General features: G+C 38.4%; 1 protein-coding gene across 1 annotated transcript in view; it reads right to left on the bottom strand.

Moving 5' to 3' along the window:
- Nucleotides 1-15,262, bottom strand: part of si:ch73-60h1.1 (calcium/calmodulin-dependent protein kinase type IV) — a 31,432-nt gene extending 16,170 nt beyond the window's left edge. The window contains exons 1-5 of the mRNA XM_033965217.2: nucleotides 15,011-15,262; nucleotides 9,630-9,708; nucleotides 8,736-8,798; nucleotides 8,029-8,111; nucleotides 7,123-7,195 (exon numbers count right to left, since the gene is read on the bottom strand). Of these exons, the coding sequence (XP_033821108.1) occupies nucleotides 7,123-7,195; nucleotides 8,029-8,111; nucleotides 8,736-8,798; nucleotides 9,630-9,708; nucleotides 15,011-15,120 (408 nt within the window). The 5' untranslated portion in view covers nucleotides 15,121-15,262. The remainder of the gene's footprint in view (nucleotides 1-7,122; nucleotides 7,196-8,028; nucleotides 8,112-8,735; nucleotides 8,799-9,629; nucleotides 9,709-15,010) is intronic.
- Between the last annotated feature and the right edge of the window lie 2,454 nt (nucleotides 15,263-17,716).

Below are 17,716 nucleotides of genomic sequence, written 5' to 3'. Positions count from 1 at the left end.
TGGTGCTTTCTGTAACGAGAGTGATTTTATCTTATGTTGGTGGTTGTAGAAACCAGTTAAAAGTTTGGACACAGTTCTCATTCATTGTCTATTCCTTTATTTTTACTACTTTCTACATTTTATATACACACAGAAGACATCAAATATATGAAGCATGAAATATGGAATTGTGAACCAAAGAAAAAAGTAACTCAACTAAATTTTTAAAAAATATATATTTTATATTCAAATTCCTCATAGTAGCCATGCTTTGCTTTGTTGAACCTAAGATGAACCCATGATGAAGTCTCCTGAAATGGTTTTCACTTCACAGCTTTGCCTTATCAGGGTCAACGAATGCCAAAAGTGCAAACCAGGGTTCAAAGCAAACACATTTTGAGTTATTTTGAGTGTATTTTTTGTTTGCTACATGTGTCATTCATAGTTTTGATGCCTTCAGTGAGAATCTACTTTGTAAATAATCATGGAAATAAAGAAGAAACATAAATGAAAAAGTGTGAAAACTTTTGACTGGTAGAGTAGCTGTGGATTTATTGTGATGTCAGTGGCTGCAGAGACCATACATTTTTTTCATGTTGGCAGTTGCTTAAAGATTCAGTTTAACTTTATAAGTGGAGGATCCGCCAATTGCTTGTCTCTATGGAAATGCCATCTCCCAGGAGACAAGTGGAAACACCACCAGGCCCAGTTATAAGTCATATTTGTTGAGACAACAACCTGCTAGTCGTAAAAATGTCTGTTTTCCAAAGTATAAATATAGCAGTTAAAAACACTTCAAATCGAATAAATGTAAGGTAGATGTTTAATGTCATATTGTGGAACATTTCAGGCAAAGCAATCTGCACGGATTTTAGAATTTCCTCAAAAACATACATGTCTTTTGTTTTATTCATATATGTTTGAGTAATCCTGGATTATCAGGATTTTTTTCATCTCCATCTCCACCTTGTGAGTTTACATTTTGTTTAGTAGAAATTGGCAATTCCAGGGCTGAAATTATCCAAATATTCTAGTGTAGGCGTATGGAGTTTAAAAACAGTGGAGCACTTCCTGTATTACCACATGACATCACAAGGTGGAACAGAGTGTTTTCTGCTACTCCAGGCATGTGTTTGATGAGGAAGCAACACTTTAATATCCCTCAGAAAATAGCACACTGAATTTGTTGCCCTGTTTGTGGTCACAGAGACGGAGGTGAATTTGTTGCCACGTTGGTGGTTTCTGACAGTAGTGAATTAGTTGTCATGTTGGTGGGTTTTGACAGTAGTAAGTCTGTTGTTGGTGCGCCTAGATGTTTGTTGCACAGATTAGCACTCCACACGGCCCAAACACAAACTGTGGAGTAATCTGAACGGCACGCAGAGCAGCCGACCTACATCGGAAGCAGAAAACATACGCCGCCTGTGCTTCCAGTAATCTCCTGTAATCTGCAGAGGCTGTTACATAAGGCCACCACTGGACTGCCCCTCGTACTCACCCGCCCACCATCACTGTAACAGAGTGCCCACTGCACCACAACATCCACTACAACGGGATTAAGACATCTGTTAGTAGTGTGGGCACAACTTTGACAGTAGATTTGATGTGGCATTGACGAGATTCCCACACGATTACATAATAGTGCAGAGGCAGGGAGGTAAAACAAAGCCACTCGTTCCTTTCACATGTTTATATCACAGCATGTATTGAATGTTATTACTGCATGAAGATTTTGAAAATAGGTTTGTGCATGTAACTGGCTGCACAATTGATCCTTTTTTATCATGATTGAGTAATTTCTAATGGTAATTTGGGTCTTTTTATAATGGAGAAGTCCACAGCCGATCCTCTGTCAGTAAAACATGTGGTTTGGAGCAGACAGAAGACTTTGGAGGAAGAAAAGCTTAACATTTTTACACTTGTGTGTTGAATGCCAGATTGAAAGTACTGTATTTTCCTGACTATATGTTGCACTGGAGAGGAAGTCGCAACAGCAAAAAATGCATAATAATGAAAAAAAAAAACATATATAAGTCGCACTGGACTATAAATCAAATTTTTTAGGGATATTTATTTTACAAAATCTAAGACCAAAAACAGACAATTTATCTTTAAAGGCAAGTTATAATAATAACAATAAAATAGAGAACGATAGGCTGAACAGAACTACAGCATGCAACTTAACATATTTATATTTATTCAGCTACATGAAGCATAGACAACAAACTGAATATGTGTCTGGTATGTTTACGTAAGATATTAACAGTTAATCAGATACACTACACTAACGTAACATATGCCGGCTTGTCCAAAAACACGAGAGACATGAGAATTCTTTTCACTGATGTTTACTATGGTCTTACTTCTTCGTCACAGTTCACACCGTAGAACTACCAAACTACCATAAAATATAACATAAGCTCTGGGTCATATCACATATACACACAAAACTGCATATGAACGCATGGAAAATATACAGACCACCTGCTAGTAAACAAACCGGTGAACCGAAATCTTTTTATTTTACTTTTCAGGGGTTTCTTAAATAGTGCTCTGTTGGGTAAGACTTCGCATTAGCGTAGTAGGTTGAGCCGGAAAACACAAAGTAGTTTTCACAACCTTAAACTACACTTATGATAAACTAAACATTTACAATATTGTTCCAAATAAAAAAATTATCACCTTTATGGTCTTATAAATGAAGGGGAAATAAATAAAGAGAAATTAAATATGAAATGTATAAAAGTAAACGAGTCAAGTAAATTTTCTTACAGGTATTACAAACACACCAGCGCCATCTATTGGTCAAACAAATTAACTATAATATGTATAATCAACAATTACATAACACATATTTATTCAGCTACATGAAGCATAGACAGTGAACTGAATAAGCATCTGATATAAGATATTAACAGTTAATCATATAACTAAAGCATAAAATACAAGCTAAAAAGTTTACTCTCGATCTCATTCCAAATAATGGCTTACACTTGCAATGCGCTTTTTCAAAGCATCTCAAAGCACTACACTATAGTCATTATTCATTCATTTCCACACTTGGTGATGGTAAGCTACTATTGTAGCCACAGCTGCCCTGGGGCAGAATGACGGAAGCGAGGCTGCCAATCTGCGCCATCGGCCCCTCCGACCACCACCTATCATTCGCGCACAAACCGCTTTCATACTAGGCAATGTGGGTGAAGTGTCTTGCCTAAGGACACAATGATAGAACTTGGTCCGAGCGGGACTCAGTCCTCCGACCTTCAGGTTGGGGGACCAACACTCTAACCACTGAGCCACTGTTGCCCCAAATCACTAAATCCATTAAATTCTTTATCCTCGGTGTCGCTTCTGAACAATTCTGTACTGCTTCCGTGTGGCTGCCATACTCATAAACCAGGCAAAAGTGCCCTCATGCAGTTGTCAGTGTGACAATAATGAAGATGAAATTCTATATTTGAATAAATTCACAAATAAGTTGCATCTAAGTAGAAGTCGCATCCCCAGCCAAACTATGAAAAAAGTGCGACTTATAGTCCTGAAAATGTATATCGTTTATGTTCAATAAACGTTCAATATTATTATTATTTATATATATATATATATATATATATATATATATATATATATATATATATATATATATATATATATATATATATATATATATATATATATATATATATATATATATATATATATATTAAAAAAAACATTTGGATCTATCAATAAAGAACTGTATTTTTTTTTTTTACCCAGCTCTGAGGTCACAAGAGCAGCTCTGAGCACACAAGGCATAAGTAAGGAGACAGCAGGAGATGTGGGGATGATCACTGAGCTGAGCAGCTCTGAGAGGCTCCCAGCTGTGAGACCAAATTACTTTGATAACTTTGAATTTGGAAACCTAAGCGATTCTCAAAGAAATGCAGCATGACAATGAACCAAATTTAAAAGAAAAACAACTTTTAAACAGCAGTAGCATGTACCTGTAAACTAATAGTTAAATGATTCTTTGACAAACTGAACTAGAAATACGGATGTACTGATCTGATCTGGTATTGGATTTTGGCACCGATCTAAAAAAATTTGCGGGATCGGATATTGATTTTTGTTTACACAAAATAAATGCTGTTTTCAGTCTCTGCACTGGTATCGGTTAGTGTCTAGTATCTGCAGGCATTTAAAGCCATAGTATCGAAATCTGTATCAGAACTGAAAAAGCTGGATTTGTGCATCCCTAACTAGAAAAAAAAACTATAATTTAATAATAATTCTTCATAAATAGATAAACATAATTCTACTTTCAGTAATATTTAGCACTGGATATATTATAGCACTGTTGCTGAGAGTCTCATGCCATTAGGGAAGCAACAATACATATCATTTGGTCTCATTTTCACTCTAAGAAGTGCTTTCACAATATAATATAATATAATATACTGGGGTAAAAATCAGGTACAGGTCCTTTTAAATATACTTGGTGCTTGTAGGTTCACCCCTAAAACCTTTTATGTAATAAATCTAATATTCTAATATTTATTATCTAATAAAAAAAGTAAACGTATAATATAGTTTCAGTATTCAGAAAGAACATGGGAGAGTGCTGTGCCTCTGTAAGAGCAGGGGGGTGTGGGGGAGGAGCTACTGTCTTGTTGCTGCTGGAGACGAAGGAGAGCAGCGTGGACACAGACATGTAAATGTAGTGAGAAGAAAGTCCGACTCTGGAGGAAAAGAAATAATCTAAATAAATAATCAAATCCTCATCATAGTGTGTAGTGCAGTGCAGTGTATTTCACATAGCAGCCTATATTAAGAGTTGCCTGGGATCCAGAATACACACTTCTTCAATACTTGATGAAAATGTGAGTCTGGTCACCGGTAAATCTCCCCGTTTTCAAATGGGTGTGATTGACAGGTGGATTAGCCAATCGGGGACAAACACGGTCTGTCTGTATCAGAAAAATAAGGCAAAAAAAATCATAGGGCACTGAAAAACGTGGTGGATTTCTGCAGAATCAATGAGTGAAGCACTAAACTCTCATCATAGATGATTAATGAATAGAATAGAAAAGAATGCATTTATTGTCACTATACACATGTACAACACCATACACATGAGCTCCTTCGTTTCACATATGTCACAGAACAAAACAAATCTGATTGCATGATCACATCTGACCGGGCTTGAGATGCAACGGAGGGTGTGGGGACCAGACTAATATCAATCTGTATAAACAATACAGGGAGATATCATTCTAAATTTGTCAGGCAATATTAAGAGTATACTGTATTATAAAAACTAAAAAGCACTATTCTTATTTTCACTGAATAAAGATTCTGAGCTGTAAATCATTGAACAAAATGAAGTGAAACACTTCACATGTAGAATACTTTTCAGTGGTTGTTCTGTAATTTATTAAAATAATTTATTCTGTAATATTCTGTAATATTAAAATATATTTCATGTTAATATCATCAATACAGTGTTTATATTTTGTTCATTTGCAGAAAAAAAGAGTTTTCTGCAATTTAGAACATATCGAAATCAAATAGATATTGTGACCCATGTATTGAGATACCTATTGAATCATGAGAAAACTGTATCTTTGTATCCCTACATACCATGTACTAAAGTTACTTAATATTATTGATTGATTGAGATATACCAAACTGTATAAAACCTGCTCCTAATCTGTCAGACTCTTTCTGAAACAGGTCAGTGTGCACCAAAGGGCTACAGATGGCATCAGGAAATGAGCTGTGATGTTCTGGCAACTGATGACATCTTCTGATATCACATATGCTGGACAAAGGCTGGGTTTCCTAACCGTGTGTGCAGACAGTGGAGGCATCGTGTGTGGGGACCGCAATGACATCATGTTTGGGGACAGTGAAACAGTGAAGGCATTGTGTGTGTGGACAGTGAAGGCATCAAGTGTGCAGACAGTGAAGGCATCAAGTGTGTGGTCAGTGAACGCATTGTGTGTGGACAGTGAAGGCATCATGTGTGCAGACAGTGAAGGCATGAAATGTGCGGACAGTGAAGGCATCGTGTGTGGACAGTAAAGGCATCGTGTGTGTGGACAGTGGAGGCATCATGTGTGTGGACAGTGAAGGCATCGTGTGTGCGGACAGTGAGGCATCAAGTGTGTGGTCAGTGAAGGCATTGTGTGTGGACAGTGAAGGCATCATGTGTGCGGACAGTGAGGCATCAAGAGTGCAGACAGTGAAGGCATCAAGTGTGAGGACAGTGAAGGCATTGTGTGTGGACAGTAAAGGCATTGTGTGTGTGGACAGTGAAGGCATCATGTGTGTGGACAGTGAAGGCATCGTGTGTGCGGACAGTGAGGCATCAAGTGTGCAGACAGTGAAGGCATGAAATGTGCGGACAGTGAAGGCATCGTGTGTGGACAGTAAAGGCATCGTGTGTGTGGACAGTGGAGGCATCATGTGTGTGGACAGTGAAGGCATCGTGTGTGCGGACAGTGAGGCATCAAGTGTGTGGTCAGTGAAGGCATTGTGTGTGGACAGTGAAGGCATCATGTGTGCGGACAGTGAGGCATCAAGAGTGCAGACAGTGAAGGCATCAAGTGTGAGGACAGTGAAGGCATTGTGTGTGGACAGTAAAGGCATTGTGTGTGTGGACAGTGAAGGCATCATGTGTGTGGACAGTGAAGGCATCGTGTGTGCGGACAGTGAGGCATCAAGTGTGCAGACAGTGAAGGCATTGTGTGTGGTCAGTGAAGGCATTGTGTGTGGACAGTAAAGGCATTGTGTGTGTGGACAGTGAAGGCATCGTGTGTGCGGACAGTGAGGCATCAAGTGTGCAGACAGTGAAGGCAACAAGTGTGAGGACAGTGAAGACATCATGTGTGTGGTCAGTGAAGGCATTGTGTGTGTGGACAGTGAAGGCATCAAGTGTGTGGACAGTGAAGGCATCGTGTGTGGACAGTGAAGGCATCATGTGTGTGGACAGTGAAGGCATCATGTGTGTGGACAGTGAAGGCATCGTGTGTGGACAGTGAAGGCATCAAGTGTGCGGACAGTAAAGGCATCATGTGTGTGGTCAGTGAAGGCATTGTGTGTGGACAGTGAAGGCATCAAGTGTGCGGTCAGTGAAGTCATGGTGTGTGCTCTTACCGCTACGGCCTCCAGAATCTGCTTGATGACATGAGCTGCGTCACGTTCACTGTAGTATCCACGCTCCACAATCCTGTAATACATGAGCGCCACACAATCACATGACATTACATACATGTGGATTCAGGGCTCTGGAAATGTCAAGTTATTGTCTGAACTACCCCTGAGTAGTGTTGAGACAATACAAATATTTCAAACTCGATTTTGAACTAATGAAAAGACTCGATACTAAATTGTATTGTGATTGTTGTGATTTTCAACAGTAAATTAAACTTTCTTTTATTTCACCATGTGGCTGTATAATTGCATAATCCCGCAGTCATCTAGGCAGGTTCAATAGTGATGGACGTATACTATACTAGTCTGTGTGGTCTTACACTTGTTCTGATACATCTGATAACATCAATGACCATAAGGAATAAGATGAGTAATACATTTGGACGACTGCAAACAAATGAACAAGTTCTGTTTTTCACATTTTCAAGAAAGCAAAAATCAGGTGCAGTACCTTTAAAGGTTATAGGTAACATGTGCTTTTACTAATTTAATAAAGTAATTAAACCTGCAATGCCATTAGCTGCCATACACTGAGGAGGACATGGACTGGGCATAAAAACAATGCTCATTATATTATATATCGATATTCTTTGATGGGGAGTTATGAGTATTTGAGCATTGTGATATAATTAGTAAATGCCAAGCAGAGCTAAAAGACTGGAGACTAAAAATATTAGCCAGCATTGGAGATGGGTCAGAGAACAGGACAGACCTGTTTGAAATCAGACACTGCTCCCTTGCGCGTTGTTAAAGAGGTTCTATCTCAATAGTATCTGCATACACACTGACTGCAGTAATATGTAGTATTTCCTGTATGTAGTGTAGTAGTGTATTAGTGAGGAGGCGTACCGGTCAAACAGCTCTCCTCCTGTGACCAGCTCCAGCACCAGAGCAATGTCTGTGTCCGTCTCAAAGATCTCCTTCAGCTCAATCTGCACATACGCACAGACATACAGACATGTTTCCATGTTAGTGGGGACATTATATTGACTTTTATTCTATGTAGACTGATCCCAATCTTAACCATAGTTACTGTGTACCCAGCCTTAACCTAAATATACACATATCTTAATTTCAAAACATAGAATATTCGAATATTGAAGGATTTATCTCAGAGGGACCTGATTTTTGGTCCCTACAAAGCAAAAGGACCAAAGAGATAACATTTGAATTGCTTCTTTTATGTATTTTTTATCATTACTGTTCTATGACATTTGTTTACCAGAAAATAATCGTGTTTGATGATGTGATGGTCGCCAATGTATCCATGAGTAAAACATGGGTCGCTGGGAGAAAAAGGTCGGGAACCACTGCAATACATGACATGGGCTTGTGAAAATAATCCTACCAAATCATAATTTGTTATTTAGAAAAGCAATTAACTTGATTTTCTTTTTTTAAGTCAAGAAATAACTAGGTTCTGTAAGGTTAAAATTATGCACATTTTTGTCATCACTCCCTTTTTCTGTGTATATAGTGCAGTCATTGTGTGTGAAACGTTTATCAACAACAGTTTATCATTACATGGAAACACTCTAGAGGCCAGAAATACTCACTATGTTTGGGTGGGAGAGACGCAACAGCACTCCGATCTCAGTGCGCACAATTTTCTTATCAATCTGAAAGACATACGTCACTATTAGGTTACAGGAGTTTCTGTTGTGACAATACAGGTGAAAGTCTTTTTGGACACATTTACAGCTTAAGCCTTTACCTACTAAAGCCATGAATAGCAGTTGTTTGGGTTTGGGACAATGACCAAAAAAACTATCAATGTCCGAGATGAGGTAATTTGATATAATTAGATGTACTTATCTGTTATTCCATACAGTCAGCTATCATCCATAGATGTATATGAGAAACATTTCCCACACTCTGAGATCTTAAAGTTGCATTTACAAACTAGCATTGTCAAGATAATGATTATATCAATCTTTCCATAGATTATAGCTCTAACAATAGATTTATTGTATGTACCCTTTCTTTGCAAAAGAAGTGTTATTATTTTATAGCACTGTTTATTGCAGCTCAGTTTTAGTCATATTGCACATTTAGAAAAGAGTTTAATGGAATAATCTGGCTTTAGAGTTACTCAGCGGAATAGAAATGTTTTAGTATTATTGTTTACATACATATACATATCTGTTGCAATATACTGCATTTGATTTGTTACTGTGACAGGATGGCTACTAACAAGTTTTCTACTGTATTATTAGCAACATTTTCACAAGAGCTTTTCAAGTCAGGTTTATTGAAGTTTGTTTAAGTAATAACCAATAAACTCAAAGACTACATAAGATCTGTAAAAACTATTCTATCCCATAAGCTCAATTTAAACAACAGTTTTTGTCCTCATAAAACATAATTTTCTTTATTTGTCATTTAATCTACAAAACAATCTTCCAAAATATATTTGTTAAGTATCTAAATGTATCTGAGGGGGAGCTGACCGTTTTCTTGAGCACTTTGACAGCATAGGGCTTCTGCATCTGCTTCTCCTCACAGCGGTACACCACAGACGTTGCTCCTCTGGGGATAGAACACAGGTACAAGTACAAGGTAAGTGAGAGTGTTTACAAGTATACGTACAAGTGCGTCAGAGAGTTTACGTGCACAGATGTCCCAGTGAAGACCGTTTTTAACGTTCAGAAAAAGGGATATCACAGTTATTTTAAGCTATATTTTGCTTCTCACCTCTTACTTGAGTAAAGATCAACCAGCAGCTGATGGCTGATAATGACTAGAACAATGACTAAAGCAGTGAATTTTAGACTCAACTACAGCCCCACACAACAGTATAGTCACTAGGGATGCATAGATTGGTCTGATACCAGGTACACATACTCATCAATGTGCCACCGATACCACGACCGATACCATTAACTGCGCTGTGTCTTATTTGATCCTCACAGCTTGCCTCTCAGATGAGCAGAGAGCACTGAACAGTGAGAAATTGACCAGAAAGAGTGCACATTAGCCTAACTGTTCTGCACATTAAGCTCAGCTTTAATCATATGTGACTGTCACATGAACAATGGATCAGCGAAGTGCTTGTGTTTACATAGTAGTGTAATGTAGCTAAGTGATGCTGGCCGTTCTTTACTTGTGAAGTTTTGGTGACATGTTGTAGTTGGCAAACAAATCTATAAAAATAATGTCTGGTATCAGTATCAGCAATTACTCAAAATTAAATATATTTTGGAAAAAGTGGTATTGGAGCATCCCTAGTAGTCACATTTATTGAAGCATCCCTTTCTGATGGACTGAAGCTAAATCTGCTCAAATAAAGCTCCATTGATTTTATTTGGTGGTATCTGCCTGTGCTGGAGGTTTAAGACCGAAAGGCCCAGTTATTACACAGATATTACCACAAACCAGCTGGTCACATGTCCTCTCTTGTCTGTCCTGTCTCCTCCCTTGTCCTCTCTCCTGTGTCTCCTCTGTCTCCTCTGGCCTCACAACCCCTTCACTCCACAGTTTGACAGTAGCTGGAGTCCTTGCCCTTACCCTCTACTGGCATTAAATATCATACTGGTGGTTTTCCATACAGTCATTATATTATTAACTATTATTAAATGTCTTATATTATGCAAATTGACTCTTGTGAGCATTAAGCCATGTTATAATGCTGTTACCTCCTCAACAATGTTCTGGATTATTAGGATGTCTGCATCCCCAGCTCAAAATGCACCTTGTGATGTCATGAAGCAGTACTTTTCAATTTAACAGCTACCCTTTGTTTGACAGCTTTGTTTAGTAGATGATCCAAATGATTCTATTGAAGGTGTATGGAGTTTAAAAACACCAAGATATCACAAAGATTGAATAATGTCCCAGCAGAACTTCTCTCTCTCTCCAACACCTTAGGGCCCGGTTGCCATGGTAACTGCCTCCCAGTGATGGCAGGTGACAACGGGTGACAGGGGCATTGATGTTGCGGTCACACGTTGGTGATCTCAACGCTGAATCAGACTTTGTGGTTTGGTGGTTTCTATGGTAATGGCTTGATTGATAATGATGTTTACAGTCAATAAACCATTCCCGTGTCCCCATGCAAACAGCTGCTCTGAAGACACAGGCCTATCATTACATACTGCACAAGGTTTAACCAACAGCCTCCTCAACCTCTTCTACTACTCCTCTTCACCACCAAAACTGACTAACACACTACTGTCTTTACCACATTCCCATGTCTCTATAGGGTCTATACCAAGTTTGGGTTGGTGAAATAACAAAAGGGTAGCTATGACCAAGGCAGGTTGAATACATAAGGTGAATCAGGTGAATACATAACTTCTGTAACTCATTTTATATATACAAACTAACTATTGAAGTGTTTAATTTTTCTATTTATTTATTGCATCTCATATGTTTAAAAATCAGTGTCATCAATCTGCAGCAAAAAATCCTCTGCAGTAAGGTTGTCAAAAGTATTGAAAATCAGTGAGATCGAGAGTAAACTTTTTAGCTTGTTTATTATGCTTTAGTTATTTGCTTAACTGTTAATAGCTTATGTTAACATACCAGACACTTATTCAGTGTGCTGTCTATGCTTCATGTAAGTGTTTACGTATGTGTTATGTGACGGTTGATTATACATGTTACAGTTCACTTGTTTGACCACTGGTGCTGGTGTGTTTGTAATACCTGTAAGAAAATTTACTCGACTCATTTTCTTTTATACATTTCATATTTGATTTCCCATTATTTATTTCCCCTTCATTTATAAGATCATAAAGGTGATAATTTTTCATTTGGAACAATATTGTAAAACTTCAGTTTATCATAAGTCTAGTTAAAGGTCACAAAAACTACTTCCTGTTTTCCAGTTCAGCCTTTTACGCTGATGCAAAGTCTTATCTGACAGAGCACTAGTTAAGAAACAATTGATAAGTAAAATATAAGTTTTCAGTTCACCTGTTTGTTTACTAGCAGACCAAAGTGGTATGTATATTTTCCATGTGTTCATATGCAGTTTTGTGTGTATATGTGATATGACCCAGAGCTTATGTTATATTTTATGTGTTTGCTAGTTCTACGGTGTGAACTGTGATGAAGAAGTAAGTAAACATCAGTGAAAAGAACTCATGTCTCTTGTGTTTGTGGAAAAGATGGCATATGTTACATTAGCGTAGCGTATCTGATTAACTATTAATATCTTATGTAAACATACCAGGCAGTGGTCTATGTGTTATGTTAGCATGCTGTACTGTTATTCAGCCTGTTGCATATTTTATTGTTTTATTACTATAACTTGCCTTTAAAGATAAAATGTCTGTTCTTTGTCTCGGATTTTGTAAAATAAATTTCTCCAAAAATTCGACTTATAGTCCAGTGCGAATTATATGTTTTTTCTTCATTATCACACATTTTTTGCTGGGGCGATGTATAGCCCGGAAAATACAGTACAATGATTAATGTTACAAATTACATTTAAAAAAGAGTATTGCAATTGGTATTGAGTATCTAGTCTACTCCTTAGTAATTAAAATTTTAGTATCGTGACAACGCCACTCTGCACTCCAGAAAGCACTTTTACCATGGAGCCCAATGTATAAACAAACTGCTCGATTTTGTGGCGATTATTACCTTTTTCAGATCATAAACGTTTCCTCAATTCAAAATCCTTCAGCTCTTCAATGTTTACCTTCGGCTTGCTCTGCTTCACTCAAGCTACTCTCACATGGTATGTAAGCCTAGACTCGTCGCACTGGAAAAGCACTACTGCCCATGGTCATTGGCTGCACAGTCACTGAACACCACTGATCTAACAACTAAATGATTAATCGAAACAATAATTGTCAATCCAGTGTTTCTCAGACTGTGGTAGGCGAGGCCCTTCAGGTGGTGCTTGGACAGCTCTTCAGTGTTTTCTTTGGTGGTACTTGGTGTGAAACATTTGAAAGCCACTGTGCTAGACTAATATATAGGGTTTCACTAAATAAAAATATCTTGTAAGTCATAGTTCCAGACATCCAGACATAAAACCAATTTACATAACTTTATAACTTAAAGTGCACTATGTAACTTTTCTAGTAGAGGAACCATCACTTGTCAAGAATGTCACACAGTATGAAATGAAAGTAACCAATCTTGCATTTATTCAATTACAGTTGTTTTAAACTACCCTGGAAAAAGTTTACTGTCAAAGGAGGCCAGAGGAAAATTCCATACTAACTATAAATCAAACCATTACAACTAGCATAATTCAGGTTAATTGGCTGGTAAAGGGCTGTTGTGTAGTCTTGTGTTTAGTTTATTAGCTATAAATGGGAAAACTGTCACACTGCTGTTCTGTTGTAATGAGGTGACTTTCCTGTGGAGAGCTGAACAAACAGTGTTTTATGATGATGTTTGTGCAAAGATCACATTATGAAAACAGCCCTCTTCATATACACACACACAACACGTCTTATTATTCAGTGTTATGTCATTATATACCACCAGATGGAGTCAAGTGCCAACAGCGCTCTGAGCCCGGTACCTGTGAAACTGACACGTCCCCAGACCTCCTCCTCTATGCTGTCTGAGCCAATCTTTAAAGGGGCTGTACCAGATTTTAAAGAGGGGGTATTTTACTTCTATGAGGTATTAACTGCTAACACGTAACATATTTTGATCGGCATGTTATACTTTATTGTTTTGAAAATGCTAAATGTTCCCAAAACAGCATATTAACATGTTTCACTTTCATTTTGGACACTTTGACTGCACATCGCATCGCAAGGTGTAGTGTATTGTTTGTATCATCCTTTATAATATTATGGAGAATTGTCATGCGGATCACAAGATTACTCAAACATGCATGGATGACATCTAAAATATCTGTTGCTTTATATTTATAACAGGACCAAACTTGGTCCGGTCCTGTTCTGGTCCTAGTGTAACATTGTTATAACATGTTAGAAAGCACAAATAATACTCTTGTCAATATAAATGCTCTTTACAACATGCTTTGTATGAAAAATCAGTTAAATAATGAATTTTAAAAAATCATTCTATTAATTTTACATAGCATTTTCTTGGGTTATATCTAAAACAGAAGCAACTGACAGGGTCACCTCTTATCAGGTACATTGTTACTAAGAATAATGGGAAACCTACTGCCTGACACTGTCCCAGACACTTGATTCTCTGTGTAATTTCTCTGTGACAAAAAACACAAAAAGTGGACAGAGATTGGAGCAGTGTCACCAATAGTATTGAAAATCAAATACTAATCAATATTAAAATTAGTATTGAAACTAGATACTCATTTGAATTAGGCATCAATACCAAAACAGTCACATTAAGAGGACAGAAATGAACCTTTCCTGAATAGCTTCAGAATGATCTTGAGCTGTATCAGAACATGTATAAACCACATAGAGGAGTATACGACCAAGGTAAATCCCCACAATGGAACCTACCTGGACGACTGTTTAGTTCCCATTTAGTAGAAATTGTGGTTATTTATAGTGTGAATGAACCAAAATAGAGCCAAATCTAAGGGTGTGTTCGCACGTGTAGCCTACTTGTTTGCCACTGGTTTGAACCCAATTTGATCTTAATGTAGTCTTGGTTTGGTCTTGTTCTAGTCCTAGTCTAGTCCATTAGTTCCATGCTTAGTCCTAGTTTAGTCCTAATTTTAACACGGTATTATGCAAGTGGGAACGCATCCTTAGAACAGGTCTAAACCAGGTAAACCACAGTCAAACAGCACGAAATGAGGACTAAACCAGGTCTAAACTAGAACTACACCATGTCCAAACAAGAACAAACCAGGACTGAAAAGGGTCTCTGTCTCTCATCCATGCACATCTGTGTCTATGTGTGTCAATGCGATCCAAACCTGCCCAGCTCGGCTCCCAGGGTGTACACTTCTTCCACGGTCCCGTCCCGCCTGGACCCGTCCACCCAGAACTCCTCCTCGGGCTCCGAACCGGGCTGGGACGTCGGCATGGCCACGGTGGGTCCGAACCAGCGGGGACGGAGGGGGTAATCCGGGACAATTCTTCTGATTTAAACCCAGATTAGAGGCGAGGATGGGGGATATGCATGATCCCAACGGGTTAGAAGAACAACTGCAAAGACAAACAAACAAATCCAGTTCACAGTAACGTTTTTATAATCTCTAAAGAAGCGTCATCCAGTCGGAGCCGATGCGACGTCGCTTCCATCGGGCCTAAACACCTTCTGGACGCGGGAGCAGCTCAGTCCATCACCAGGCTCCCTCCCGCCCTCTGGTTAGCCGTGTTTCCGTGAGGTTTTCCCCGCGTCTCCCTTGGCACCTGCCGCCTTCTTCCAGCAGACACTCACCCCGACAACAGCACCTCCGCCAGCTCGTGTTTTAACCCAGAAAACACCCGGCTCGGCGCTAACAGTTGACCCGTTTTGACGCTCGTTTCCCGGGTAGTCTTTTTCCAGATGTCCGTTGAGCCTGTGCGGAGAGCAGAGCGGAGGAGAGACGAGGCTGCTGCTGTAAATCTCATGGTCCCGCCCCTCTGTCAGCGCCTTGACCAATCACAGCCCGAGGTTATGCCACAAAACTCCCCCTGTGTGAAATGAACCTTCTCTTGAACAGCATATCATGTACAGAGTTTATACTGTTTATATTTTTATACACACAGTCTCTGGATAATATGAATAAACCAGAACGTAAACAGCTTCTTCTTCTTTTTTAATATACATTTTATCTGATTATTACGTCTTTATTTGATGAAAAAAGGCATATATAAAATAGTAGGCCTACAAGATGCAAACTGCTATTTTTTAAGTAATTTTATTTTAAAAAGTAATATCTTATATCAGTATTAAAACAATTATTACTACAAAATGGAATGCTTTTTTTCAAGAATTATTGCTGAAATATTATTAGCAATAACGTATTTATTATTATTATTATTATTATTATTATTATTATTATTATTATTATTATTATTATTATTGTTGTGGTTGTTGTGGAAGTTGCTACAATACATGTTTTAATATGGGAATAAGATGGGAAATTCAATTCTTTTTTTTTTCTTTTTTTTTTTTTTTTTTTTTTTTTTGTTTGTTTATTTTACAATGACTCGAAAATAGCCTATTACGCATTGTCCTGATGTAAAGCCTATGCTTTTAGCTAAGACCCCGAAAAACCTGACGTCAAGACTGGAGAAATCCTTTTCATTCTCCCTTGATTCATATTATCCAGAGTGTGTAGAAAAGGCTCGCACAGGAGGGGGGGTGTGCGCATTTTATCAGGGGTGAGTTTTAAGGCACAACACCAGGAGCGCACTAAGCTCGCTCGCTTATTGGAGGAAAGCAACGCCCCTCTTCACAGCCCGCATCGGCAACCTAAATACAGAAATAACCCAGATGGATCAGATGAGGATCCATAGATGCGGCTCGTTTACGTGACATCTGGACGCTTTGAAGTCGTGGAAAACCGAACCCCGGCCCCTGCAGTTCTGCGTGGAGACAGTGCGCACCAGACCCTGTAACATGGCGTGAAACGTGCTTACAGGGCGTGTAATTGTATATTTAGAGCGCTTAATGAGTTGATTTGGTGTTGCGGGTGTCTTGTGACAGGTTGTATGGCATCATTATGCACATTAGAGTTTAGCGATCTATGTTGTTTAACCTGGTTTTGTCACTGGTAAGTTTGAGTTACTGTTACCATGGCAACAGATACCTTGACCCACTTCTAATCTGTCAGCTGGTGTTAAAGTTGTTTTTTACATTTTAATTGTAGCCTATAATCCTCTCTCATCAGCACTGGCAGGCTATTACACCTAAAAAGGTACAGCATAAACTTTTCCGCTTGTCTTCATGGAGATGTATGTTATTGTTTGGCCTAGAATGTTCCTCTATCGCAGGGGTGTCCAAACTATGGCCCGAGAGCCCGGGAGTTTTTCCTCCTACCTCCTGCTGAACTAGCCCAATTGATCATAAACAGTACATTTAACAGCAAATTAAACTATTTCTACCACTATAACCTGAAATATCATATTGCATTGTGATACAGACCTAAGATGAATGTGTTTCAAGCCTTATTATTATACAGCGGCTCTGTCAAAGCTGTGTATAAAGCACCGCACTGCATTGATCACTGGTTTGTGGCCCTCCGCTTGGAATATGTTTTGAGATGTGGCGCTGAAAAAAGTTTGGACACCTCTGCTTTATTGCCATCAAGGGACACTACCAGTTTAAGTTACACTGGTGCAAGAAAAGATATAGGCTCTTCGCTAAAACAATGTTAAACAAAATCAACAAAAGAGCCATGGAACAAACATAGACCGTACTGCCCTGCAAAGAAAAACTGCTTTATATCACCCGTTTTATTTGGTGACAACGTTTTACGGTTCAACTCTGGTCTGTTTTTTGAGAAATCTTGATGTTAAATTTGCAGTACCTACAAATTCTTCAATGATACAAAGGAAAAGTGTAGTAACTGTAGTTATAACTGATAAATTTAAGTGTACTGCCTTTTTTTGTTGTTCTACTGGAGAGTTACACATAACTCACTGCTACTGCAACATGTTTTTTGTCTTATTATAAAAAGGGCAAAATACAG

The sequence above is a fragment of the Periophthalmus magnuspinnatus genome, chromosome 4 (genome assembly GCF_009829125.3).
Source record: "Periophthalmus magnuspinnatus isolate fPerMag1 chromosome 4, fPerMag1.2.pri, whole genome shotgun sequence".
NCBI lineage: Eukaryota > Metazoa > Chordata > Actinopteri > Gobiiformes > Gobiidae > Periophthalmus > Periophthalmus magnuspinnatus.
This window is presented reverse-complemented; position numbering and strand designations above follow the sequence as displayed.